Source organism: Glycine max, chromosome 13, assembly GCF_000004515.6.
Source record: "Glycine max cultivar Williams 82 chromosome 13, Glycine_max_v4.0, whole genome shotgun sequence".
In the NCBI taxonomy this organism is placed as follows: Eukaryota; Viridiplantae; Streptophyta; class Magnoliopsida; order Fabales; family Fabaceae; genus Glycine; species Glycine max.
The window spans coordinates 31,278,267-31,305,722 of NC_038249.2; the positions used below are offsets into that span (position 1 = coordinate 31,278,267).

Below are 27,456 nucleotides of genomic sequence, written 5' to 3' on the forward strand. Positions count from 1 at the left end.
TTTGCATATAAAATTCAATAGCTTCATGTTCAATAAGTAAAAATCCGTTATCAATCTTTTTATCACCTTGGTCGAAGATTATTAAAGTCATTTAAGTTTTTAATAATAATACAATGTCCAGTAATTTCTTTTCACTTCTACCTCGTCGAAGAAGTTGGTGTTGGTCATTACCAAAAAGACATTAAAAATATTGGCTCTTTTCTGTTCTTGATTTTCAACTCTGTAATGAACAAAAGATACTTGCAGCTTTCGATTTATTCTGCAATGCATTCCACAAATTAAAAACATGATCTCTTAGCATATACTACCATGTAAAGCTTACCTACATATTATTGCGTGCTAACAAAATAATGAACCATTTGAGTTTTGTCTCTACAAACTGGTGTCACCTAGCGGTTATTTTTCACTAAGATTGGCTATATGCAACTAAATTATTCTAAGACTAAAAGCTTACCACTAAATCTGTATAAAAGGAATGAATTTTAATTTCCATCTTACTTCCTCTGTTCATTTAAATCTCATTCTGCCTTGCGTGCTGCATGGTAAAGCTCCAAATAGTCAAGAGCAGGCCGGTTCCAAGACCAGTCTTGCTCCATCACCCTTTTGCATAAACTGTTAAACCAATCACGGCCTTCATACCATGCTGATATTGCCCTGAAAAAGAGTCCATAAAATTAATTAGGACTTTAGATACACAGACGTCCTTGTGTCATGTGGCAACATTGTCGAAAAATGCAAGAAAAAACAGTTCAACATTGAAAAATGCAATAAAAGCTAATGCTTCTGGTTTCCTCTTTCCATGTCAAAGCCACTTTCAACCCTTCTTTCCCAATGAAAATTCCAATGTAAGAAATTCAGCATATGACGTTTGTTTCAAAGGATTTTGTATTCCAAATGTACAATGTTGGGACACCCCTAAACTTTTTTTTACAATAGGGAAATGAATATCCTCTTTCCCATTTGATCTTTTGTGCTCCCTTTTTTCTGATTATTAATGCATTTCGGGGTGTGTTTTGGGTGGGGCTTCAGGGAGGCACCAACCTAGTTGGAGTCTCCTTCCCACTCTATATCCAAACCCCAATTTGTTTTTAAAAAAATATCCTAAACCTTAAGTATGGTCTCTAAGTGGGCCTGAGTCTCAACATAAATATGATTTTGAAAGGACTTTTAGCCCACTAGCCAAGCTTCAAGACTTTAAAATCTACAGCAGATCACTAATAAAAATGGTTTAATTACTGTATTTATTCTGGCTGTTACATTTTTGTTCTTTGTGGTTTTCCAAATTATCTCTTCACCTAGTAAATAAGAGACTAATCTACCAAGCATGATCTGGTGGTGAAAAAGATCAACCCTCTCTAGTCTCAATGGTACTTTTTCCACAAACAAAGTTCAGAGGATTGAAGCAAAAATCACATTCACATGCTCAAGGGAAGTGAGCCCCTTTCACTCAAATCAATGTATGGTAAGTCTGTAATACGTTTTTGGAGTTATGTTATTGGCAAATTGGATTTTTCACAACATAACCACTATCATATGGCACATAACTCACCTATTGAGAGCATAATCAACACCTCCAGTATCAGCTCCATCAAAACTAAATCCATTTGGCTCAAGACCTTGCGCTTGGGCTCTATCCTTATCATGGTCAACGTCGAATACTGTATCGTAAAGTCCTGCAAAATTATGTTAATATGAATGTTAACTGAACCAAAACAGAGTTGAATGAACAAAAGAAATTCAAAAGATAAAAAAAAAATATTCCATATATAAATGTAATAGGTTAATGGCCAATATACTATGCAGAGTCTGCATAAATACCATGCCATTTAAATGAATTATAATGTAGAGTAAATATAAAGCATGCACAGACCTCCAGTTTTCCGAACAACAGGTATTGAACCATATCTCATTGCTGTGAGTTGAGTGAGTCCACATGGCTCAAAGATTGAAGGAACTAGAATGAAATCAGCACCAGCATATATCTAGAACAAAAGAAATTAAAATGAGTCAGTAGAGGCCCATTATGTTGTACCTGGATGGGTAAAATGTTACCAAAGGTTTTTCAGTTTCATAAGTTACCAAGTGTGAAAGAGGCTCATCATATGCAAGGCAAAGTCTAGCACGATCATGATGAGCGGAATGCAATTCATTGGCCAAATTCACAAAATCATTTTGGATACGAGGATCTGGAGCTGAACCAAGTAGTACAACCTGCATATCTTTTTACAGTCAAGACTTGTCTACTTAAATGAAACATTTGTAAACAATTTCTAAATTGAACAAGAAAATCTACTAACAAATTAAAATGCCTGACTTTCACATTTACCCTTGGCTAATAATGAAAATTATCAGCACCTATTTGAAGCATAAAAGTTTCATTTGAAAAGGGTATAGGAGGGTCCAGGTGGGTTCCAAGTTTAAGATATCATACATCCAGTACATTTATTTTTGCCAAATGACTCGACTGAAAACCTGAAACTGTTAAGTGGAGGCTAAAAGATGGCCACCTATTAGCACAAGGGTGATGAGGATTGAGATCAATCAACTTTATCAAAGAATATTTAATACCACATCAGTTGTCAGGTAACCACTTGGCCTAAAATCTTGAACTACAAAATATCCATCATGTATGACCTCAAAATGATTTGGTAATGATAACAAAAACAACAGTTAAAATGTTTATAATTTTACTATCCCATACTGCTATTATGCAGGCAACTATGGCATTGCTGGTTCACACTTTGATGTAAAATAGAAATAGAGGAATACCTGTCCACCACGTTCTAGGGTGCGCCATATGGCATGTTTGATGAGATGGATTCCTTTCTGATGAGTCAATCGAGTAATAATTCCCACTAAAGGAAGATCAGCTTTTTTTAAACTAAGCCTTTGTTGCAAGGTTTCCTTCGAAGCTCTTTTTCCTTCAACAACATTTTCTGAAGAGTATGATACCTGGAATAATGTGATATAGGAACTAGTCATAACTGAATTAGTAGAAACTAAATAAAAAACTTCTATACAATAAGCATCGGTATGGTTATAAGGGGGCAGAGATATGCTTATGAGTCATTGTAGTCATTAATGAACTCAACTGAATAAAAGAATCCCTCAGTCCATTTGCATTTAAAAAGTCCTAGTTAAAACTTTTCTATGTTAAACTTGGTCAGGGTAATGTATGCAGTTGTGCACTGTTGGAATTGCAACAGTTGAGCAAGAGCAATATTCCAGTTGATATGTTCTTCATATTGATGATTCATCCCAAACACTCAATCATAACTTTACAGAATAAACAAGGCAAGTATGTTCACCTAATCAGTTGCATTATTTTAAAGGCACTGGTAAGAACCAATATAGGATGGAGCAGTCATTACAGTTATCCAAAGCAAGTAAAAGGGGAAGATAAACACAAATCATCAGCATTTTTCTAGCTTAAGTTTCTAACTTTAGTAAGTACACATAGTTTATAAGCAGCCACAATGTTGGGACTTAACTTTGATAACTACACACCATTGTAGGACTTATGTAAGAAGAGAATAAGAAAGATCTGTATATATGTCTACTTACGGGAATGAATTTATCATTATATGGGTCCCATATATCTGGGTCGATTCCATTTATTATACCATGGAACTTGTGAAGATGAGGAGCAATTACAGGATTACCAGCAATCTCTCTTGAATATGTGGGAGAGACCTGCCAAATATGCATCACCAAGATGTAAAAATCACAATCAGCTTCTTCATTTCAAATTACTGACTCTGTTTAAACTCCAAAATTCATATTATGAAGGGGGAATAATCAGCACTTACAGTTGTAGCTTTGTCAGCATATGCCATAGCTTTTCCAATGGAATGGGCTCCAAATTCAAGGTTATGAATTGTGAAGACAACTCGTGCTTTACTAAGACCATAATGTGCATAGTTGTCTTTAAATAGCCATGCAACCGGAGCACTTGACCAATCATGGCAGTGGATGATATCCTGTCCATTGGTTGGAGCCAATTAAAATACACCCTTTGTGACAATGTTTTTTTATTCCAAAAGGTGTGATAATATACGTTGTTAAACCTGAGATCACTTGATTTATATAAATGGTATGTTAAATAAAACAGAAAGAAAAATGTTTAGCCCAAGTAGGAAAGCTGATCACTTGGAAAGGTGCTGATAATATTTTTGGTTGTTTTATGCATAGGAACTTTAGTTTCAATTACACAAATGCAAGCAACTACACAAGGAAGGCATAAATCAACAACGTAAAATAGAAAATATCAGTAATGTGTACAAAATGAAATGTTTAGTCACTAGTAAAATGATATCTCTTACAGGATGAAATCCATTTTGGAGTAGAAACTCAAGAGCAGCATGACAAAAAAAACCAAATCTCTCTCCATCATTCCCACGACCATATACACAGCCAACCTGAAAGAATCTGCAGCAAAGAATATTGATTTGTAAAGCTTAGTAATTTAATGTTCATAAAGAGTAAAAATGCAGTTACCCTAAATAAAAAGAAAAAAAATACCACTACTGAATAAAAAAGATATACATATATGGGAAATAATATCTGCAGATAATCACAATGAAGATATAGTTTAGCACTCAATGTCAAACATAATACACCTAAAAATTATCAATTCAAATGGTTGAGTTTATATAATTTATGAATGTAGTATATACAAGTGGAGAGATCAACTAATTGGTTTCACAATTTGATTCTCTTTTGTTTCATCCAGGCTTATTTCACATCTAATATAAAGAAAGTAACTTCAATTAATAGTGTCCAGAGAGTTAGAATACAAGTAGTTAATTTGAATAGCAGTATTGGGCATTTAAAGTAGTTAGTTTAAATAGGAGGAAGGTGACATTTTGGGAAACTGAGCATTAGCCTTTAGTAGAAATGGAAACCCTTGGAAGAAGAATCTTCCCCTTAGGTTCTTAGTTTGTTATTCAATAAAAACCTCCAAAGAATTCTCTCTCCTTTTGCTCCTCTGTTTTTCTTATCTCTCTCCCTGAAAACTCAGACTTCCTAATATCTACACTTAGCAAATGGTGCCCCAAAGAATCCAAGCCTTTAAGATTCAAATCAAGCAATTTGATTACAATACTGTTGAAGTTCAGCTGTGACTACAGCAGCAACCATAAATTTCGAATATTATCTCATGGATATTTCTCTAACCTAGAAAGTTGATATGAAAAAGTTATTTTTCCAAAATATAAAGAGGCTCAGGCATAAGAAACACTTAATTGACAAAAATTAGAGAACAGTGTGGAGAATCAAAGCATTTACCCATTTTGAGGCTCCAAAAAGTAGACAGAGAGGCCTTCAACTTTTCCATGCCATACTTTTATTTCAGTGCCTCCCCAGGAATAGCTTTTGTGATAGTCAAAGTCCTTTACCTGTATTATTATTTAGAAGCCACGCATTCAGCTGCTAATAATAACACTAACTAAAATATGAAAGCAAAATATGCATTTTCCTAGCCCTTTATGCTTCTAAGATAGCCACCACTGATGCAGATGCTCAACAGTCAAATGTGAAGAAACGCTCTCAACAAACCATTCATTTCCACACAGAAGCCACTCATACAATTTTTGAAACCCCCGTTCTCCTGATTATTGATCAGTTACATACTGAATATCAAACTATATCACTTGCAATGATTATTGCAACATGATGCTGTATACGACAGGAAGTTAGGCAGAGACCAGAAAACTTGTGAATTGAGCTGGAATAGACATCATATATCCACTGCAGAGTATAAGATTTAATATAAGTATCACAGCAACAAGGAGGGGGGAAAAACTTACATTGCTAAGGTTCAAGCAGTCATACTTTGGAAGAATGATGTCCACATTGTGATTTAAATCCTGAACAGCCCGGGATAGACTAGTAACAACGTCACCAAGGCCTCCAACCTGCCAAACATGAATACCATCAGAAACAGAAAAATGTGTTTAATTAGTTCACAAACAGCCTCTGCATAACATAGTAACAAGTAAATACCTTTTTCTGAACAACACATGACAAATAGTAAAAATTCTTAATTCTAATTTCCAACAATTTGCCAGCCTTGGCAATAAAAGAAGTCTGCTCAGAGGCATGTCAATGAATTTAAGATAAGATACATGCAATAGGTTAGCTCACTTTTGCAATTGGGGCCATCTCCACAGCAATATGGATGATATGCAAAGGTGGTTCCTTTGCAATACTTCCAAAAACTGGTATGTGATAATCCATTCCAAATTTGTTATCAAAAACTCCACCATGTTCACTCTCAGAGAATACAAAGTCCATCATGTATGCATCCAGTGGAACCTTGACTGCAGAAACACAAAATCATTAAACTTCTTCAGGACCCAATGTATTTTTCCCTGGAGAGAACAAAGTGATCATACTTCGGATGAAGTTGCACAACATCAACTTTACAAAACTATAATGAAGTTGTACATCTCAAAACTCTATTTCTAATGATACAAGATCTGTGAACATGGAATCTGAATACAAACCATAAGTGATGCAGATTATAAACCCCTTGCAGATTTCTTTATAACATTTGTCACAACAAAAACTCAACCATCAGATCAAAGGCCAGCCTACAGCTTAGGACACGCAAAGGATAATGGTATACAAAAAAACATTTTTGACATGCAAACATTCACAAAATTTTCTGCACCATTAAATTTATCTTTGACCTATGCAGTAGCATATCAGTTTTTTTCTGCACAAATCCATATGCAATTGAGTCAACAGGCTCCGGACACCTGTTGCCACTTTTTGTCTACTATATAGTACTATAAGTATTTTCCGTACACACAACACAAACTGATAGCAGAACAATGCATTCAATTTAAAGACCAGTAATCTGTTAACCAGTAGAGCTCCTCATATATGTTCAAACATCAAAATGTGGTAACATAATGTATTTGGAGGACAAATCATATTTCAGAAATAGTATCCTTTAACCAAAATCTAAATAAAGATTAGAAAATCAAAATTAAGCAACCAAAAGAGACATTAATATCCTTGATATTACTAATTGCTAGAATACTATAGTCTACACTCTTTCAAATGTAAACTAAGGTAGAAACTCACAAGAGGCTTTGACATGAGTGCCATTCTCTGCAGGTAACATTCTCTGAGGTGGCAATGGACCATTACGGTGAGACCAACGATTAAATGAACATCTAAACCAAACCTCAGGTTTTCCATTCAGATTTGTGTTGGACGGGTTATAAAATATTGTCACTGTACTCCCTGCTTGAACATCGAGAGGGTCAGTGAATACAATATGCTTTTGAGAAAGCAAAAATCCTTTCAAAGTTCTTTCCTTTGTTTCAGCTTTCATTTGTGCTGTTTTTTCAGCCTGCAACAAGGATAGGAACAAATCAACAAGATGAGTATTTATTAGTTTGAATATCTGTTTAAAGAAAAAATAAATGCTTAAGTAGTATTTAGGAAAGCAGTTATAGGTATCAATCTAGAACTACATTCCCAACAAAAGCTGAACTTATCCTCCATAACAAGATTACATAATAAGAATACACTATATGCTTCTGTATATATTTACATGAAGTGACACAAGAAAACAGACAACTGAAAAGCTTATCTTTATGATTGATAAGTATCTTAGGTCATGCCTGAATGTTACCATTTGGAAGTCATCTCAAGCAAGAACTAACCTTTGCACGTATCGCATCCTCTCTTAACCTCCTCTCCTCCTGAAATTTTCTGTATATCAGCTGCTCTTCCTCAACCCAATACTGTTCATCAGGTATAGCCCCAGGGACAATGGCATGGAAATCTTGTTTACGATTGTTATCATAGACAACTGCCTTCTTAGGTGGACCATCAGCAAAGACCCAATCCAGGACAAGAGCTTGGTCAGGTACAACAACTGCATAAAATATAAAAATTCATCAACAAAAGGTGTTGCATACTTCAAAGTAATCCTAAAGAAGAGATCATGTTTTTATCTATCTTCTGAACCAGTATTCTTTTGCTGACCATCAAACAGTCATTGATCTAAAACAGTTTAAAGAGTTGATGGCATGAGTATAAACCCTATTCTAGGAGTAAATATCTAATGCTTTGTATAAGAAATTTATGTCTCTCTTTGCCTCTCTATCTATCTATCTATCTATGAAATTTCAGCTGAATGTATGCAGACATATATCGTAGAAATCCAAAGCAATGAGCCAGAATTTAGAAGTGGTTGTGTAACTTATACAGTTCAAGATTCAAAATTCTCATAAGATATTTTAAATTAAATGATGGACATGACAGATATATCAAATCAAGTCACTTCAATACTGGTTTTTATTATGGATAAGAAGGGCACTTCAGAATCTTGTGTCTGAATCTCATCTGCAAAGGCATACCATTCACCTAATGCATCACCATCATGTATTAGCAACTACCAATATTATAGCATAAGTCCTCCATCAGATGGCAAAGATTTGCCCATTATAAATAAAAAGATGCAAAAACTCAACCTCCGTGCATGTCACATCATAGCGCATATTTTTTTTCTATTCATACACCTTTTTGAAGTCTAGTAAAAGATTAATTTCAAGGAAATGAATTAACATCAAAGGCAAAGAATAGATATGTAACAGAGCATACCATCGGCATACCACCATTCACCTCCTTTTAAAACAGACTTGACAAGCCTTTCGACGATTGATAATCCATACTTCCAATTATTGTGCCCCCCATGAATCCATATTTCATTAGCATTTGCAAGAGGACCTGAGCTTCTGTTGTAATATAATCTGATCAAGTCCTTGCCTTTAAATTCGCTAGGTTCAATATGCCAAACGTTATCAACGGACTTTACAGCATTTTTCAACAATTGCGGCAATGTTTCTCGCATTTTCCCAATCTCTGCCTTCGCCCGTGCCCTGTCCTCTTCCTTTGCAGCTCTGTCTGCCTCTATTCGCCTTTGCTCTTCAGCTTGTCTTTCCCTTTCAGCTTGCGCCCTAGCAAGTTCTTCTAATTCTTTACGTTTCTCCTCAAGCAAGAAATCTTCGAATGCTAATGCATCCATTCCTCCATCAACGGGTATGCAGAAGTCTTTTTGGTCATTATTGTCATAGACATTTTGTCCATTGAAGAACACAAAGTCTACCTTGTAGGCTTCTTTTGGCACATATAATTGGCAAGACCACCAATCGCCCTTGAGATGCAACTTATTCAACCTAATGGAAAAAGATTTCCACTTCCAATCATTGAATGCCCCCATGATCAGAATGTCTGGCTCTTCACTTAGTGTTGAAAGGTTCTTGTTGAGAAAAAGTTCTATATCTTGATCAGGTTTAACCACAGGAGGATATACAAACAGCTTAATCCCTTGAGAAAGTTTTTCCTCTGCAATCCTCTCTATCTCCTGCCTGCGCTGATTTGCTTCCAACTCTAACTTCAACAGCCCAGCAGCTTCCTCGTTTATTCTATCATCATCAGCACTGCTTGATTCCTCAACAGCTTCCTCAGTAATATCACCATCAGTATCTGTATCTTTAACATTTTCATCAATTTCTGCACTCTCTAACAACCCTTCTTCCGAAGAATCTTCAACAATCCCAACACCTCCATTGTAAGGAAACTCCTCCTTCCATGACTCAAGAACCTCGACATCCTCATCAAATACAGAAATGGTAGCCTGATTGCTCTCATCTAACAACGATAACTCCCCCACTGTCTCATCTAACAATGATAAATCCCCCACATCCCCAACATTTTCATCAATTCTATCTACAGCCTCAAATTTCTCCTCTTGGGAGAATTCAAGTTCCCCTTCTTTATCAGTATCATCTACATTGACTTCAACTGTTTGCTTTTTATCACCCCCTGAAACCTCACTGACTACTGAAGTTAACGTGTCTCCCTTCTTCATTCTTGTATTCTTTTTGCTTGGGACAAAACCCTTTCCAGAAGTGCCCTTAGTCCTTGCAACTGACACCTTCTTCTGTTGCCTCTTCCGAGAAAAATCTACCAAAAAAACAAACAAAAAAAAACCCATTTATAGAAAAGCGAATTCATGAATTCGAAGGAGCCATCATAATAACATGGCACAACAAATCAACAAAAAAATAAAATAACCAACAAACCTGCACTGGCACGGACGAACGAAACACCCCAACCTGCTTTGCACGGTGAACACTGAAACCAAAATAAACAAACAAACAAATTAATTAATTAACGAAACCTACTCAGATATTTCACCACCATATTGATCCAATTTAAGAAAAAGAGAAAGAACAAAGCATGTAACATAAAACATAAACATGAGTAAGATGAAAAAACAAAATAAAAATTACTATGTAACCGCCTCTGTAGGGAAACACCGTTTTGCAGTTTAGTTGCATAGACATCTCCATAATCACTCTCACTTCCAACAACAACAGCAACAACGTTTCTTCTTTTGTTCCTTTTCTGTTATTCGCTCTGTGGTGTGAGCATTTGATCAATGCTCACTGCTAATAATAGTTCAATGATCCAAAATCAATCAACCTGCCTCTGAATCTGTGCACCAAATAATGGACAAAATAAAATATCATATAAAAAGCGAAAAACAAATTAAGAAAACATTAAAAAAGAAATAGTGAAAATGAGATTATGATGATACATGCACTTGAAGTTGTGCGGCGGTGTTAACGCCTGTGATGTGTGTGAAGTGTTTTTTGATTTGAATCTGAGCCACACACATGCGACATATGTCACACAAGTGGTGCTATTTGCTACTTACTCTGTTTGCTCAGAGCAATGGAAGTAACGACACTTCGAGAACCGAATCCAACGGTGCAAAATTACTTATATTTTGAGTGGTTAATGTACGATCGAATGTTAGTGTCCATTGTTTCATGTCTCTTGTCATGTTCGTTAATTATCAAACACTGCCAACTCAAGAATAATTCTGTTTCCGGAGATTAAAAAGCATCTTATTATAATCATCATCATTAAATTAAAGTTAATAGTAGTTTAAATGTTGTTGGTAGTGAGATTTTTAACAAGTCATGAATTTGTAATTAAATATGTGATCTAAACGGTTGGTTAGTTTTGATTTAATAATTGAAACTAAAGATTTTCATTTCTCACAAGAGTTCTCTACTCAGAACTTTTTGTACTATGAAGGAAAAAGTCTTCATGGAGAACTTTTTGTTATTGTGAAAAAATGGTAATACTTTTAAGTGTTATTTTACGTCGTTTTATATTTTGATTTAGAGTTTTACTTCTTTAACTTGTATTGATATTTATTTAATGTAATTTTTTATTAGGCAGATTACTGGAATAAAAGTTCATTTCTTATTAGGAAATAACATTATAAATACTAAAGAAACCATACTTCTATGCTTTCTTCCTTTTAAACTTAAGATCGTGTGAAATTTGTAATTAAATATATAATCTGAAGCGTTAATTTTATTCTAATAATTATAATTAAATACTTTAATTTCCCAGCATAAGTTTGAGTTCTCACACTTCCTATATATTAGTTGGCTATCAAATTCTTTTGTTAATTAAATTGACAAAAAATATTTGGTTCAAAGTAACACAGTCGAAGCTGTAATTTGTTGGAGCTTAAAAGTGTGTAGTTATTCGACTTTTTGATAGGATGCAAGGGTGAGAAGCAAGAAACCAATGAGGATGTCCCACGTGAGGACAATCTTGGTGGGGAGGTTTGTGCTAAATTCTTCATTTGGATCATTAATTTATAGGACGTTTTAATCACGATCACGGACTTATTTGAACTTTGAAGGAAAACACACATGAAGGTGAGACAGAAAAAGTGAAATCTGTTTCCCCGTTTTGCTTTCGGTGTTTGTGTCTCTGTGAAGAAAGGAAAAAAGAAAATCAAAATCAGAACTTTTCTCTCCTGAGTTAGGATTACTTATTTTGTATTCATTTCAAATATTCACTCTAAACAATGATCAATATGCTACTCAAAAATTAAGAAGACATCTTTAGGCACATCTCTAATCAAGTGACTTCAATAATATCACATTATTTTAAGAAATTTAATTAAGTATTTATTCTAACTTAACAAATTTAAAATGGTAACATAAATTCCTTAAACACACTTATAAAAGAAAAGAAAAATACAACTAATTAAATAATAATTTTTTTATCGATAAATATTAGTTTGATAATGTTGTTAAAAATGTCAGATGAAAAATTCAAACTCGTGATCTCTCTTCCTTTTTCATGATAGTTGATTGTTGTGAGAACCGCTAAAATTGAATAACATCCGAAATCTTCCACCAACATGCTCTACTATTTTCAATTTTTCATGATGGGATGCTCTCTAATGGTTTAAATTGCTATTTGATTTCTTTTTCAGTTGCTTATATGAAAGAACAACCACCGATGCACTTGCTCTTATAATCTTAAAAACCCAAAGAAATATATAGGCTTTATTGAGGTGGATAAGATGCACGAGAAACACAAATACACGGAAAATGACACCTAGATTGTTTTTATTTCTCTAAAAAATATATAGTTTGTTTTTTATGTTTTAATACTTAAGGAATATTCGACGCATAACCATTGGAATTTTTTTTTTAAACTTACACCTCACTGAATATTACTATATTAGTGTACAATTTGATTTATAAGAAAACTATTAACGCTGGAATCTAAATTTATCTCTATCATTCAGAAATGTTTTCCCAATTTATGAATAATGTCGATTAAAATATTATATTTTTTTCTTTTAACGGCCAGCAACATAGTCATAACGTGTGATGAGTAGTTTATAGAATAATAACCGGAACACTAATAATCAAACAAATTGGTTGAAAAAATGGACAGTGCATCTCATTGTATTAGCAGACCCCTGTTTGATCTGGTGAATTTGGATTTAATATTTTTCTTTTACTGGCAACCCAAGTCAACTGAATATCTTGTGTTTTTACTACATTAATCATCATATTATATGACTAACCTGACTTAATCGGTTGTCGTTAAAGGCTGTTATATTTTCAATGAAATTTGGAAATATGTATTAAACCAACATCTGAAAAAAAATGAATAATCGGGTAAATTTTGAATATGTTTGGGATCATAATTCAAGAACAAAGTTGAGGATAAAACAGCACATAAAAGGGTATGTAGACCTTCTTCGAAAAGCTCTAGAGAAATTTCTGTACTCTTATGCTCTAACTGCTTATCTCCTGAGAAAAAAAATTAATTCAACGAATCTAAGATGGCCTTTTAGAGTTGAACCATCTTTGTGCATTTCTAAGCTACATAAGTACATATGTTGATTGATTAATCATCAAACGAAAGTCCAACAACTTTTTTAGCTGCATAACTTCATTGCAAGGAAGCATGTGAATAGAATGCTTTCACTTGTCAATTATTTTATAGTACAAGACACAAATTACATGCACCGCTACATTTAATAGAACTGACATACGAAGTTACTTCCTCACTTGCACCAATTGTTTAGACATACAAAACCCTCTGAGAGACACTTGGTTTAAAGTATAGATTCCTGAAAGCCAAAAAACTATCGAGGTTAAGTATTATGGGAAAGGAATGATGTACATATCCAATGCCAAAACTCAGGTAATATGAGATGGCTGGCGTTAGTATGTTGTTTTCATCTATGTGATATTTTAGGTCAGGCTTTAATGCATAGTTTATATCTATGATATTATGTTATCCTGGTCAGTACTTAGTTTCAGGATACAACAATATAATATTACAAAAATATATTTAACAGCGATCAATTGAGGAGGCCACCTTATACAAACCCTTTATAATATATTGTATTCATACAAGTATCAAACATAATCACCACATTGCAGTGGAACGATGTGTAATAACATGTGAAACACTAAGTACAGCCATGCCCATGGTGCATCAAATCAACAGAGAGAACTCTCTGAATCTTTATATTATAGATCTATTATTGATTCGTTACATACATCATTCAGAAGGCAAAAAAAAAAAAAAAATACATAAACAAAAAAAATGTCCGCTTCAGATATAAATCACAGTTTTCCCTATTGCACAAAGCCTGCGCATTTCATTCAAGTTTCAACAGAAGCGTAAAAATTGAACAAGTATCTTAGAGACAAACACATTAGTAAATGAAAAGGGCAACCACCACCCATCATCATTATAATAAGTAAACAATACCTACAAACTGCACTATTGCAAGGCATTGGCCCCAGCCACAATTTCCAGAATTTCACCAGTGATTTTAGCTTGGCGCTCCCTATTGTACACAATGGACAAGTTCTTCTTCAATTCAATAGCATTATCCGTGGCATTGCTCATGGCACTCATTCTCGCGGCAAGTTCACTCGCCAAGGACTCCTGCAATGCCCTCAGGACCTGGCTGTTCAAATACAGTGGCAACAGTGCATCAAGGATCTGAACCGGGTCTTGTTCGAACTGCAAAATTGGCGAAAAATCGATGGTTTTAGTCCTCACAACATCCCTCTCCACAGTCAACTTTCCTTCCTTGGTAGTCAACCTGAAGAACTCATCCTCAGCAGCATCAACACACACACCATTGATATCACAAATCTCTCCCTTTGGCGAAAGCGGGAGCAAGGTGTGAATCACGGGATCCGATTTGACAAGCGACACGAACTTGGTGTAGAGAAGCTCCACCTTGTCAACCTCTTCACTGACAAACAGTGAGAAAACATCATCAGCAATGGCCTGAGCCTCCTTAGCAGTTGGAAGAGTGCCACCTTCAAGGAACTTGTCAACAGGAATATAAGGCCTTCGGATGAAATAAGAGTTACCCTTCTTGCCAACACTTATGACAGTAAATTGCAAGCCAAGCTCCTTCAATTCCCTGATTCTAGCCTCGGCTTTCTTTATGATTGCGTTGTTGAAACCGCCGCAGAGGCCGCGGTCGCCGGTGATCACAACAAGTGCAACTTTCTTGACAGGTCTAACCTTTGTGAGAGGGATGTCTACGTCCTCAGTTTGGAGCTGCTCGTTGATGTTGTAGAGGACTTCAACCAGGGTCTCTGAGAAGGGTCTTCCGTTCACAACAGCTTCTTGAGCTCTTCTCACTTTGGCTGCAGCAACAAGCTTCATTGCCTCCGTGATTTTCTGCGTGTTCTTCACAGACTCAATGCGGGTTCTCAGTTCTCTCAGACCACACTGAATTTGGGTGCTTGAGGAGCGTGAAGGGGTGCATGAAGCTGGGTTTTGTGTAGGGAGCTGAAAAGGGTTCAGGACAGAGCGGAAGGAGAGGTTCGAGGGGTCGGAAAGGGAAGGTTTTGAGGACACCAACATTGTCAGATTGGAGCAAGACATTGTTTCTTCTTCTTCTTCTTGTTCTTGCTGAGGATGTTGAAGAGGGTGTGAGGTGTGTGGTTTGGTTGTTTTATTTTGAGATTTTTTTTTGCTTTGTTTTTTGTGTGTTTGTGTGTGTGAGAGAGAGAGAGGGGTCTTATCCTCTCCTTGTGTTAATGTGTGTGTTGTGTTGGGTTAGGATTCTCTATTGCCATGGAAGTAACAAGTGAGAAATGAGTGGAGGTGATGAGAGGAAGTGGATGAGGTTTCGGGATAACGATTTTGAGGAGACAGAGCCTGTAAGGGTAACTACTGTGGAACCAAATTCTGATGTGGCTTTGTGTGAGTGGTGCTGAGTGGCATCTGACAAAGGTATATGCGGCTGTTCGAGTGGTGATTCCTTCTGCGCTTATCTCAGTTCATTTCTATTTTCTCTTACAGTAACACTTTAATTTATCATTCATATTTCTAAATTTATCGTGTAGTATTTTTTTATTTGCTCAGTACTAGAGGGATTCCCTCTTTAAGCTTTGCTACTAATACAATATCTAGATTCGATTGCAATTTTGTATAGAAAGTTAAAAATTTATACTCGAGTATAGAGTATAGACACTGTTACGATTATGGCTGGTTAAGACTTCGGAATAAGTTGTTTTAACGGAACTTGAGAAATTTAAAATAACAGCAATGAGTAATATTTACTTTTAACAAAAGTGATGCCAAAGAAAGGTGTGCACTGTGCAGGCGAAGGCAAGTCCAAAGGATGACTTGCCCACATGTCATTGGCACTTTCTTGAACATTACTTGTTAGGACATCAGAATTAGTGAAGAATATATAGTTAGCTCTATACAATTCATCAATTCCACCATGAGGAGACAATGGACGCCCGCATTACAAAATTTTGAACATAATCTCTAGTGATTATGAAAGAGTCAAGGCCAATTTTGCCTATGACCCTCTCTCACAACATTATTTACAGAGACAATATCAATTCAACCATTGCGAGTAATTGTACATATTTAAAGTATCAATTCTTGGTGAAGCACCCAGAAAACATGAAGGATCCCCATTAAAATACCTTGGGGAGAGGGTTGTCCCTCCTAAGCTCTGGTTAACTGCCATCCAGCAATAGCAACAAATATTAGATGCCAAAGCTACAGCCACGAACAACAAAAACAAGCTCAGTTAGTTCAGATGGTGCATCAATCAACAAACTTCAGCATTACCATCATGGTTTGAACTTGCAAAAAGTTAATCATATTTGCACTTCATTTGCCAGAAAATTTCAATCAAGATTGCCATCATGGCTCGACTTTTCAACAGGCAATCCTATTTGAACCCCATTTGCCAGAATTACTTTAATCAACCATTTTCATGATTACCATCACGGCTTGATCTTTCAACAGTCAATCCTATATTTAAATTTGCATTTGATTTGCTAGAACGCTTCCTGAGTTTTCGTGGAGTGGTAGACACATGAGGACCTACACTTAGCTGATGTACCATGTCTACAGTATGTCTCTCCTCTCTGACAGCTTTACCAATTGAAAAGTTTTTGGAAGCAGAAGCTTCACCAAGCGTACTCTGTTGAAGTATGGCCTTTGAAAGCACAGGATTATCTGCCGTACATGAGTCTAAACTTAGCCATGAAGAATTACTTCTGTCATCCTGTCCCTCATTAGTCAAAGCAATATTTAGTGTAGTACTATTTCTAAGGAGACCACCATCAACTTCAGTACCATAATTTGCCCTTGGTTCACATGGTTTTTTCATGCAATCCATATACTTTACAACATTTTCTTCAGAAGAAATTGGGACCTCCTAACAAAACAAAGTTAAAAGAAAGGTTACAAGGGAAGAAAGAAAATAAAAAATTAGCTGAGAATATGAATTATCTTCACAGTAAATACTTGGCATGATACAGGACTACAATGAAAAACCACAAGTGTAAAGGTTCTACCGTTTAAAAATACCGGCTCATAATGCATCAGATAGTTATGAACCAAAAAGCAACAAAAACAAATAGGTAATAGATTGATGAAGAACACATCTATTGATGCATAAAGAAATTAGGGAAAAGCAAAAACTGAAATTCTCATGCAAACCAATGAATCAACTAGCTATTTAGAGTTTAGATATGGGTCAGACAATGGAGCTGAGAGCCTGACAAGAATAATGTGAATCTCAAATTTATATAATGAATTACCATCCAATGAAGGCTCCACAAGAGACAAATAGGTCCAAATAGGTAATTATATAACCTCTCAATGAAGAGCTCAAACAAAAAGTTTAGTAAAGTATTTTAAAGAGTTTAACTCAATACAAAAATTAGTTAGTTTAATAGTAAAGCTAAGGAAAGAGGATAACATTCCTAGTTCAACATAAATTTTGGAAGACAATAATATCCCACCCTATTTACTTTGAAAAAGTGTTTCCGGTTGTTGTTTTTACTTTTAAATATAAAAATGCTAGGTTGTTTTCATTTTTTTATTTTCAAAGAGTTGTATAACAAACAAGGGAATAAATGTTTTTGTAATTAAAAATGAAAACAAATTTTTTTCTCAAACTAAACAAGTCTTTCAGTTTCTATTTTTATTTGGAAGGTTGAAGTAGCAGCAATAACTATACAAGAGAAGATATATGTTTTTTCTCCCTGTTATAAAAATTTAAAAATTGTATTTCTCCTCATTTATAAAATTTGTAATATATAAATACACGCATGAACAAAAACTAAAAGCAAACTGAAAAGATATAAACCATATACCTTATTTTGAACCTCAAGAGCTTGTTCACAGCCAGAACCATCCTCTCCTTCGGAATCTGTCATTTCCTCACACTCAAACTCTACATGTTCTTCAATATCTTCCTCGGAATCACTTAACTCTTCCTGCTCCATCACTATCTCAGGATGAGACTGATCACCAATATCATCTACATCATATCTGGTGATGTTATCACTAGAAACAACCAAAGGGGCACTTGAAGCAAGCTCACAACTGCCAGCTGAAAGATTTTCAACACCATGCTGACAATAAGGAGCAGTATCCTCTTGAGGTTTCATCGATGTTCCACTAATTGCTACAGTCTTCTTGGACCCTACTGGATCATGTGCCTTTAGCTGTCTACTTTTCACAGATTTCTCCCTTCCAGATACAGAACTTAGGTGAATCTCCAAGTCAAGTTCATTGGATTTGTCATTGAGGCCAGAAGATCTATTGGCTATAGCCTGCACACCACTATTAACCAGTGACTCAGGCTGAATGGCATCAAAACTTGTTGGTGACTGTGTATCATCAGATTTCTGCAGAAGTGGATGAAAATCAATGCCTCCAGATCTTAAAGTGGAATCCTTTGACTTTAAGGACTTGTTAGCACAATCAATGTGGCTTTGTTGCTGTGAGCTATGGAAGAGACTCAGATTTAGTTGGGGTTGGCTTCCTGAGAAGAAGCTGAATGAACTAGAAGTACCAGAACTAAATTTCAACGGACAATAAGGCGCATTGCCATCTTCAGTGACCTGGAACAAGAGAGGATGCATCTGGAGATCGGTCCTGGTGCCTTTTTCTGCCACAAGAGATTCGCCTTCAACAGTTTCAGATCTTTCTAATTGAGAGCCTGTGACACTATCTTCCAATGTAGGTCTTGCACCTTTAACAGGATGAACATTTTCAGATTTCTCACCATGAGGAGTTTGAGATGCAGAATAATCTTTTCTACAAGCAGCTACACCAGCTCCAGGAGGATGAACCTTAGATGTTCCACACTGGAACCCTTTAAAAGCTGTTTGAGAAACTACACGAACAGATGGAGGAAGATTTACGGGCGGCAAATCTGGTGCCAATTTCACCAAGTGAGCATTATGTGCCCTCCGAGACCGATAGGGCCGACAATAGTATTTGGAGCTAGAGGTCACGTCAAAAACAGGTTTCTTAGGATTAATGGTGCTAGGAACACCTTTCATTCCATTTCTCAAATCAGACATGGTATGAAAAGGCTGAGGAAGCTTGGATACAGATGGTAATGCAGACTGATTACCATTCTGATGTGGAACTTTTCCACTTAAACCATAATCATGAGTACCCCTATAAAATTGAATATCTTCTTGAGAAAATGCATTGTGAGCAACATTTCCTTCTCCAGATGTAGTGGAAATGCGTTCGGGATAAGTAAGAGTAGATGTGTCTGGCCTCCAATCTGCCAGAAACGCCTGGTGGACATACGGGACAACTTCTGAATACATGCACTCTGAACCAGCAATTTCAGCATCACAATCCTGCAATAAATTCCAAAAAATCCAATAAAAGTAAATCCAAAATCTGTGAATCATAATTCTCAATAACCCATAGAAAAGCCAGAATAAGCTATGCGGCATGCACTCAAACTGGTGAAAGATAAACTGACAGTGTACTGGTCTAGAGGTGAGATGTTTCTTACATGTCAAACACACAATTAAGAAATGTTAGAAATATATATTAGTAAATGAATAAGCACACCCTCAATTTCCAATGATTTATAATTTCTTATACACGTGAACAAAGATTTCATAAAAGTAAATCAAAAACTGTATATTGTGCATCTGTATGTCACTAATCCTAAGTCCTTCAGGTAGTTAACAGAAGCAACATTTAAAAGAACAATGATGGCATCTCATACACATGTAAGAGTAAGACCAGGGAGATAAAATTCATCACATGTTTCTAAGCTTCAGATAGTAAAAAACCTCTTTATCAGATATAGCTCGCCAACTTTCTAATGCCTTCGACTTTCTTCTGTTTGACTCATACAATCTCCGCTTCTCCCTTTTTGATGCATCTATCTTGTATGACTTTTGAGTGCCAAGAGCAATGCGCCACTGGCGTGGAAGCAAGGATGGATCTCGATGTGGAACAATATATTGCCATACTAACGTCCAATCACATTTATAAAGCTTAAGTCCCTGTGTATTTTTTGTCATACATTAGCAAGTCATAATGCTATCTAGCAGACAAATTTCAAATCCAAAATGCAGTTGAAATATTACCTCTTGAATGCATGCTATCTCCTCTGCAGTCAATGGGGAGGTTTTCATTCTCCGAACAGCCTGTATAGAGAAATCAGGCAAATGATACCAAGCATTATTTTCATTAAATTATTGAGTATACTATAATATGGTTGCATATATGCTACAAGCCTATAAATACAGAATTATAATATACATATAGGCTATAAAGTGGAATCATCTGAGATGTACCGAGAAAGTGTGTTAATAACCTGTTGAGAAGTCATCTAGCCACTAAGATAAGGATCTAAATATCCAATTTCTTTACAAAGTCAAAAACAATATTCTTGTAGAATGAGCTGAATAAAAGTCCTATGACTTTCTTGTTCCACAATATATACACATAGGAGATTTATCTAGTGTGAAGACTTTTTATGAGTGAGAGGAGAAAAACACAATTATATAGTCATATATGGATGGTCAAGACTAAAAGCAACATAAAGTCACAACCACTTATAAAATGACACATGATTTTTGTATTTTAATTTTGACCATTCACAATAAGATGTAATGGTCAATATTTGTCCCTCTCACTCGCATAAAAACAGTCCTCTCGTTTGATATGTCTCCTATATATATGTAGCTAAAGCATGGTGCCTTTTTATAACCACTGCTGTTTCTTCTGTGTTTTCTGTTAAGGGATACACCTGTTTCCCTATCCCAGGCTTCCTTGTGAGTTATAGGCATTTGAAGGTAGGCAAGTAGAGTCATCAAACTATGCAAATATACATAGGATTAAGTATATAGATTTACCTTTATTGGATTCTCTGATGCTTTTGAAGAGCAACGATTCTTCTGCCTGACAAAAATCTGTAACCAGAGCATTCCCTTTCATATTAGATAGGTAGCAACCTTCACCACCATATTGGAATTGCTGAACTAATTATTCAGCTAAACATTCCATTTCAATTCAAACACTAGCTAAAAGAAAGAATGCTATTCATAATCATGATGACACTTCAACATCATGAATCAACCCCACCCAAGCACTGAAATGCTAAACGTGTAGGGTCTTCAACCTAATAGCACAATGTTAAGAGATAAGAGAAAGTGTATCCAGGACATTACTTCAACAACTAAGGATGCATTGCCCAACCAATGAGTAAAATAGTATACTATGCCACTTATAACAATTATTATTAAGATAAAACCAGCTTTCCAAAGCTGTAAACACAGTACACAGTCTTACTATGTTTACTGACAAATTATATTGTTTTATCTTATTGCTTGTTAGAGTAAAAAAAACTGCCAACAGCCAGGCACCGACTCATTTACTTTGGTCTTTATTTTTTTCACTCCCTTGACCTGCATTTCAAGGAATCTCACTGTTGAGCGTAGTACTTTGCAGATACTTAGTTTTGCTATTTCTTCAGCCAAATGATGTGTGGCACATAGAGCCAAAAAAATGGGAAGTAGTAACAAATATAAGCCTACCCTGCATTTGTTTAGAGGATCTCTGTCCAATTACTTCTCAAGGAGCTTAATAAATCTAACCAACAAATCACATCCAATCCACGTAATCATACAACTTTGCATGGTTACCAATAAAAGAAACCAATAAAAGAAACAATTGTGATTAAAATCTCAAGATTACATTGGTCTCTTTCTTTATAGAACCATAAGATTGCTCCCATGTTAGGGAAAATATCTAAATGAAGAAAAGTATACTATCAAAAACTTAACATACATGTATCTGCCAAAAAAGTCAGTCCATTCACTATATCACAAGCAAGAACATGATAGCAACAAAAATAAAATGAAGATGCCTCAACAATCAAAATACAACCACCACAACCTCCCTAAAAAAAATCCTCAAAAAAAATATGCAATAGTAGCTACCTGATGCTTAGTCTTGCAGGGAAGAAAACGTTGTTGAATTGCTTTCCAGTCTGTATTATATTCCATTATCCCCAAGGCCAGTAATCTGCAATAGAATTAAAAGGAAGAGAAGAGAACTCCATAAGCTTGTCATACATAATCAAGATAAAAGTAGTAATAAATCCAAAAAATGCATACTATCTAAGCCAACTATACTGTATAAATTAGTAATGAAACAAAAAAATGCTCTTAGCTTCAACAAATTAAACAAAGTAAAGAGCAATATGCTTGAACATACTCTCTTGCATACATACACATACTTCAATGTCAAATCAAATTTGATCTCAAAGACCAGAAAAGTTGGGTGTGTATGATGTATAGTATACATTAAAAAAACATATGGTAAAAAGAAAAGATCCTCATTAAAAGGAAAGAGTAGAAAGGGTACAAAGAAAGAGAAATATGCTTGAACATACTCTCTTGCATGCATACATATACTTCAAACATAGGTCTAACAAATAACAAAGAAAGAACATGTATAGCATCAAATTCTAAAATGGTATCAAAACCCAACCTAGATATGTTATAGGGTCACACACATTTGTCTACACTCTAGATCTCTATTCCTAGGCGTGAGAGGGCATTGCTATTATTAAGCCACCCGCATTTGTCCACACTAAGATGTCTAGTCCTAGGCATGAGGGGGTGTTAAGATCCCACATCAACTAGAGATATAGACAATGTAGTCTTTATAAAGCTTTAAATAGACTTCACTTTACAAGCCACTTTTATGGGATTAAGTTAGACCCTAAGCCCAAGTTCTAAGATCTGCCAAGGACGCGTGCAAATTTACACAGCATAGCATGTTTCACAAAAAAATTTAAACATAAAAGTTCAAAAGTTTTCTTTGAGACTTTAGGCCTCCAAGCAACCTATAACCTACCTATCTACATCACACAAACATATCTAAACATAATAAATGAAAATGCTAAGTAAACAGAATAAAGATCAAGCATTTTCATAGTAAATCATTTAATACAGTTGGTTAGCAAAAAGTGGAGGCATGCAACTTACTCGTCCTCTGAATCAGTGAAAAGTATCCTATTTACAACTGCAGCAGGGGGTGGCTTATGAGGGAATAATGCTGGATTGAATAAGGCCAAAAATCTTTGAGCCAACTTTGCAACCTCCTTCTGCACCAAAGCAATTGACTGCTTCTTTGTACTTTCAACAAGCATAGCAGCCAATGTTTTCTTAGGTCGTTGTTTCCCAGTTGAAGGTGAGACTGCATTAACTGCTCTAGAGATGGTTCCCCTTGAAATTTCACCATTAGCTTCAGCAACTGGTGAAGAAACAGGAAAGAGAGGTTCCTTTTGAACAGGTGAATCACTACTACCAGACTCAATATATCTCTTTCGAAACTCTTGGGCAGCTGTAAAAGGAATTTCACACAATGCCTGAGTATGCAGAAATCATTCTTAGAAACCAGTACATAATAGAAAAGCAGGAAGAAAAATTAAAATCTTTAATATGACCTACCAGAATTAATGTCATCTACATATCTTCTTATTAAATCAAGAGGAGAAACATCCAAAATAGATAGTACAGGGCCTCTTACAAAAGGAACCCAGAAAGAACTTTCAGTAACTTGGAAACCTCTTTGCCTGTTCAAACCTTCAGAGGATCTCTGATTGGATTGAGAAAGCCACACATTCTGTGCATCCTGTGGAGGAGAATATTCTATATTGCACTGGGCCTGGATGAATTTTGAGCCTCCGTCGAACACAGATGAGCAAGCAAAAGATGGAGTAAAGCAAACACTGGGATATGGCACTCTTTTCAAAGCTAATATTTCATCACGTTTGTGAAGCATCTCAAAAAGCAAACCTTGAACCTGAGAAGCAACCTGTTTTTGGGAAGGTTCAAGAACCGATAAAGAAAATACCTGAATAAGAAGTTGTACATGCTCATGTATCAAACAGTGCAATTGACCAATCTGCTGGGGAGTAAACCCATTGACAAGACCATTTCCTGAAGCAGAAGATTGAAAGCTCAGTGTAGCATCAGGAATCAAACCTTTCCCTGAAGGTAGGGGCCCGTTAAGCCAAGGCAAAATGGGGCGCAGTGGCCTCTTGACTTCTTTTAATATTTTCTTCTCACATTGGGCAGAGACTTTTTGGCGCTTATTTTGCCTAGTCTCAGGTCGTCGTCCAGCTCCATCATACTCCTTTCGGGGTTTTACTGTTGCATTGTCGTCGGCATCACTTTCTAATAACTCTTCAAGTTCTATCTCAAAGTCTGCATCATTATCCTCATCATCATCAAGATTTTCATTTTCATGAGTTAAAAGACCATCACCATTGCCACCCTGTAAAACAGCTGCTAAAAATTTTTTATACTCTTCTTCATCATCAGCATTTTGAAGATCATCATCATCATCGGTCTCTTGAAGAAAAGTCTCAAGCTGATCAAGTGTAAAACTTGCAAGTGAATAACGAGCTCTGGTGCGCATACAGATAGCATCCTCATTATCTATGTCTATTACTGGACTCCAGGATTTTGTTTTGTTACTTAGTTCTGTTCTAGAACCATTACCATCAGTTGCACTAGTTAGGTCATTGTGCTTCTCTTGATTAATCTCTGACTGAGAAATCATACTAGAAGATTGTAAAATAATTTCTTCCTCACCATGTTCAGTATCTACAACAGTATAGATTTGCTCCTTAGTAGTTACCTTTGATAACCCTGAACCCCCAGATGGCCCACTAGTGACAACATTACCATCCAAACCATCAACTTCAGAGCTCAAACTTGAAGATGCTTCTTGTGAAAGAGTTTCCTTTAAAAAAGGGTTAAAATCTGCATCTGCATCTTCATCTTCCTCCTCCCCTTCCTCCCCCACTTCTTTATCCTCCTCAGGTTTCAAAGTCCTTCCATGGCTATCAGAAGAAGAAAGTGCATTCTGATTCATGGCAAGGTCAACTTTGGCTGACTCTGAATTTGAACCTAAAGGCATCTTAAACAAACAATGTATGGCTACAGTTTATTCTTGAAATCTTCAGAAATATTCAGAGGTGTGTGCAAATGGCAATATCCATGAGATGGAAGTTGGAATGACTAGAGACCCTGAAGAAAGCAAAAGCAGTAGTAAATACAACAGAGAGTGTCCAGTGCATGTGCATACATCTTCCGACTCGTCACACCTAAGATGAATGCAACAAAATTGATTTCAAATCAAATTCCGAATTTATTGAAAACTCAAACGAAATCACAGGATTAAAATAATAATTGACAAAAAAAAGATAATTTTTGACATTCCGGAAATTTTATAATTTCCTAAAAAACACTAGTTGATCTTCGTTCTTATTAGCATCCTCCAATCAAGCAGGTAAAAATTAAACTAAACTAGGAAGACATGACAAAAGAATAATACAATCACAATAGTTTAAATGTCACAATTGATCTTTTATGAGTTTATCACAGTCTATGAGAAATGAGAAAACTTGTTATTGACAAAATATACCAACAACAATAAACAAAACCACTTATCCAACATTGCATAATTGTGGACACAGATTTTGTTGATTTACTTTATATAGTCAATGCACTTGCTTAATTCTTCGGTACCCTCCCTTCATTCCTTTAGAGGGAAAAATACACGGTTATCCTTTCTCCAAATGAGGGATTAAGCACGATATAAAAATCCCTAATAAATAATCCCACTCACAAACAGGAAGTAAGTAATGGCACTTAACAACGACAAGTTGAGGAAATAATCTTTGATCACCCTTCCTCTAATCACAAACACTTAAAAGCCTAATAATTCCCACAAGCTAGAACTCTAAATATCCAACAAGACATCAACGCAGCCAAAACCCCAATTTTAGAAGACCGGAATCTCATAAAAAAACAATGTGATTTTGCATTGCCAAAAAAACTAAATCAGAAAGCCAAGAGAAATTTCTCAAATCCAAGCAACACCCGAATTGTGATTGATCAATAACAATTTTCAGTGCGATAAATAAATAGTAATTAAAATTGGCAACAAGGGAAGTTGCAATGCTTAGAACCCTAACAACCTAGAGCAACTTGAACCTACCAAAAAAAAAAACTGACGAAATTGGAGGTGAGGAACGCACGTGTGGAAGCGAAGAGTTGCGGTGGGTGAAGAATTTGGGATGCAAAATGAGTGTGCCGTCGAGGAACAGGTCGACAAAGCAACGATTTTAGCGTGCGAGTACTGTACGACGCTGCGTTTTATGGTTTTCTGGGTTTACGGTTTTGTTTTCTCCCTTCCGAATGGAAATTTTTCCAGCGTTTTATTCCTTTGTGTTCGTTCGCTCGTTTTCTTTTCTTCTTTCCCCCCTTCTGAATGTCATCTTCGGGCCTTCACAGATCAAAAAACGCACAAGTCCTGCTAATGTTTATTGCTTTAATTGTGTTTTTTATATGTAACTTTAAATATGTTTTTTTTTTAAACTTTAAATTTGTTTTTAAAACTATGAAAAAAGTGAATTGTAATTTTTACTTTTAATTTTAATTTTTTGTTATATAAAATATAGGCATTGCTAGTTAAAAAAACTTAAAATATAAATATTTTTATTAAAAGACAAAAATTAACGCTATCCATATACTATGATTTTTACATTAAATATTTTTCTTATTTTTTAAACAAGACACCGGTTAGTAACAGCTTAAAATATATATTTTTTGACAGAAATATACATGTATTTTGGGGGAGGGATGATGGGGAAAAGATCTTCAGCATTTCTTACATATGTATGGTTTTGAAAAAATAAGTGATACTCTTAATGTGAATTGTGTTCATTTTTCATTTATTTTTTAAAAATTGGTTTTTTTCAAAATTTCAGAAACCAAAGAAATAAAGAGAGAAAAATAGAGAGGGTCGTTCCAAATAATAGTAATATACTATTATTTTAACAAACTTTTAAAAATACATTATTTATTATTAACTATAATTTCTTAAGAATCACAAAAATTTACGGATGTCATTTCTCATCTAACAGGTTTCATAGTGAGAGAAAAAAAAGTTTCACTCAATTTTATATTTTCTAATAATTTTTAATTAATAATAAAATATATTAGAATAATAAGTATATTAGAAAATGTATTACATTTTTTATTTAAAGGAGTAGAATCATTTCTTTCTAGCATTTAATGACTTGTTTAACATGATAAATAAACTCATATTTATGAATATCATCTGACATTCGCCTCAACTTTGAGAGATAATTTCACTTGCACTACTAAAATTGAAAACTTGTACGCCAGCTAAATTAAAAGCTTATAAGTTTACTTATCAAATTATATTATTATCTAG

The 27,456-nt window shown here is 35.3% G+C and overlaps 3 protein-coding genes across 8 annotated transcripts; all 3 read right to left on the reverse strand.

The window, feature by feature from the left end:
• Positions 1–302: 302 nt before the first annotated feature.
• LOC100801729 (starch synthase 3, chloroplastic/amyloplastic) lies at positions 303–10,778 on the reverse strand. Of its 3 annotated transcripts, none has more exons than XM_014765710.3 (17): positions 10,745–10,778; positions 10,317–10,521; positions 10,107–10,158; positions 8,623–9,987; positions 7,680–7,894; positions 7,093–7,363; positions 6,145–6,320; positions 5,808–5,915; positions 5,287–5,396; positions 4,323–4,428; positions 3,810–3,980; positions 3,565–3,693; positions 2,770–2,952; positions 2,080–2,211; positions 1,871–1,982; positions 1,550–1,673; positions 303–654 (listed from the first exon to the last, which is right to left on the reverse strand). In XM_014765710.3, exons 2-17 carry the CDS (start codon positions 10,374–10,376, stop codon positions 519–521), a joined length of 3,450 nt encoding a protein of 1,149 aa, XP_014621196.1. In that variant the 5' UTR covers positions 10,377–10,521; positions 10,745–10,778; the 3' UTR covers positions 303–518. The 3 variants fall into 3 exon arrangements, with proteins under 3 accessions (XP_014621196.1, XP_006594421.1, XP_003541618.1); XM_006594358.4 differs by having other exon boundaries at positions 10,625–10,759; XM_003541570.5 differs by lacking the exon at positions 10,745–10,778 and having other exon boundaries at positions 10,317–10,686.
• Positions 10,779–13,277: 2,499 nt separating this feature from the next.
• On the reverse strand, positions 13,278–15,602 carry LOC100797290 (ATP synthase gamma chain, chloroplastic). The gene is made up of 2 exons (XM_003542817.5): positions 14,140–15,602; positions 13,278–13,489 (listed from the first exon to the last, which is right to left on the reverse strand). Exon 1 carries the CDS (start codon positions 15,277–15,279, stop codon positions 14,152–14,154), a length of 1,128 nt encoding a protein of 375 aa, XP_003542865.1. The 5' UTR covers positions 15,280–15,602; the 3' UTR covers positions 13,278–13,489; positions 14,140–14,151.
• A 548-nt stretch (positions 15,603–16,150) lies between these two features.
• LOC102661544 (uncharacterized) lies at positions 16,151–26,529 on the reverse strand. Of its 4 annotated transcripts, none has more exons than XM_006594362.4 (9): positions 26,255–26,529; positions 23,655–25,241; positions 23,190–23,547; positions 22,137–22,221; positions 21,051–21,107; positions 20,280–20,339; positions 19,980–20,195; positions 18,024–19,532; positions 16,151–17,080 (listed from the first exon to the last, which is right to left on the reverse strand). In XM_006594362.4, the coding sequence occupies exons 2-9, from the start codon at positions 25,129–25,131 to the stop codon at positions 16,622–16,624; spliced, it is 4,221 nt and encodes a 1,406-aa protein (XP_006594425.1). In that variant the 5' UTR covers positions 25,132–25,241; positions 26,255–26,529; the 3' UTR covers positions 16,151–16,621. The 4 variants fall into 4 exon arrangements, with proteins under 4 accessions (XP_006594425.1, XP_006594423.1, XP_006594424.1 ...); XM_006594360.4 differs by having other exon boundaries at positions 23,655–25,318; XM_006594361.4 differs by having other exon boundaries at positions 26,215–26,529.
• Positions 26,530–27,456: the final 927 nt, after the last annotated feature.

Excerpts from the sequence above, each read along its gene's own strand:
- LOC100801729 (XM_014765710.3), bottom strand. The coding sequence starts at position 10,376 with ATGGAGATGTCTATGCAACTAAACTGCAAAACGGTGTTTCCCTACAGA. Across the intron at positions 3,694-3,809 it reads ATGCTGACAAAGCTACAACT|GTCTCTCCCACATATTCAAG; the intron begins GTAAGTGCTGAT and ends CATATTTGGCAG. Across the intron at positions 2,212-2,769 it reads CCCTAGAACGTGGTGGACAG|GTTGTACTACTTGGTTCAGC; the intron begins GTATTCCTCTAT and ends AAAGATATGCAG.
- LOC100797290 (XM_003542817.5), bottom strand. The coding sequence starts at position 15,279 with ATGTCTTGCTCCAATCTGACAATGTTGGTGTCCTCAAAACCTTCCCTT.
- LOC102661544 (XM_006594362.4), bottom strand. The coding sequence starts at position 25,131 with ATGCCTTTAGGTTCAAATTCAGAGTCAGCCAAAGTTGACCTTGCCATG. Across the intron at positions 22,222-23,189 it reads TTCACTGATTCAGAGGACGA|ATTACTGGCCTTGGGGATAA; the intron begins GTAAGTTGCATG and ends ATTCTATTGCAG. Across the intron at positions 17,081-18,023 it reads CTCTTGAGGTTCAAAATAAG|GAGGTCCCAATTTCTTCTGA; the intron begins GTATATGGTTTA and ends TTGTTTTGTTAG.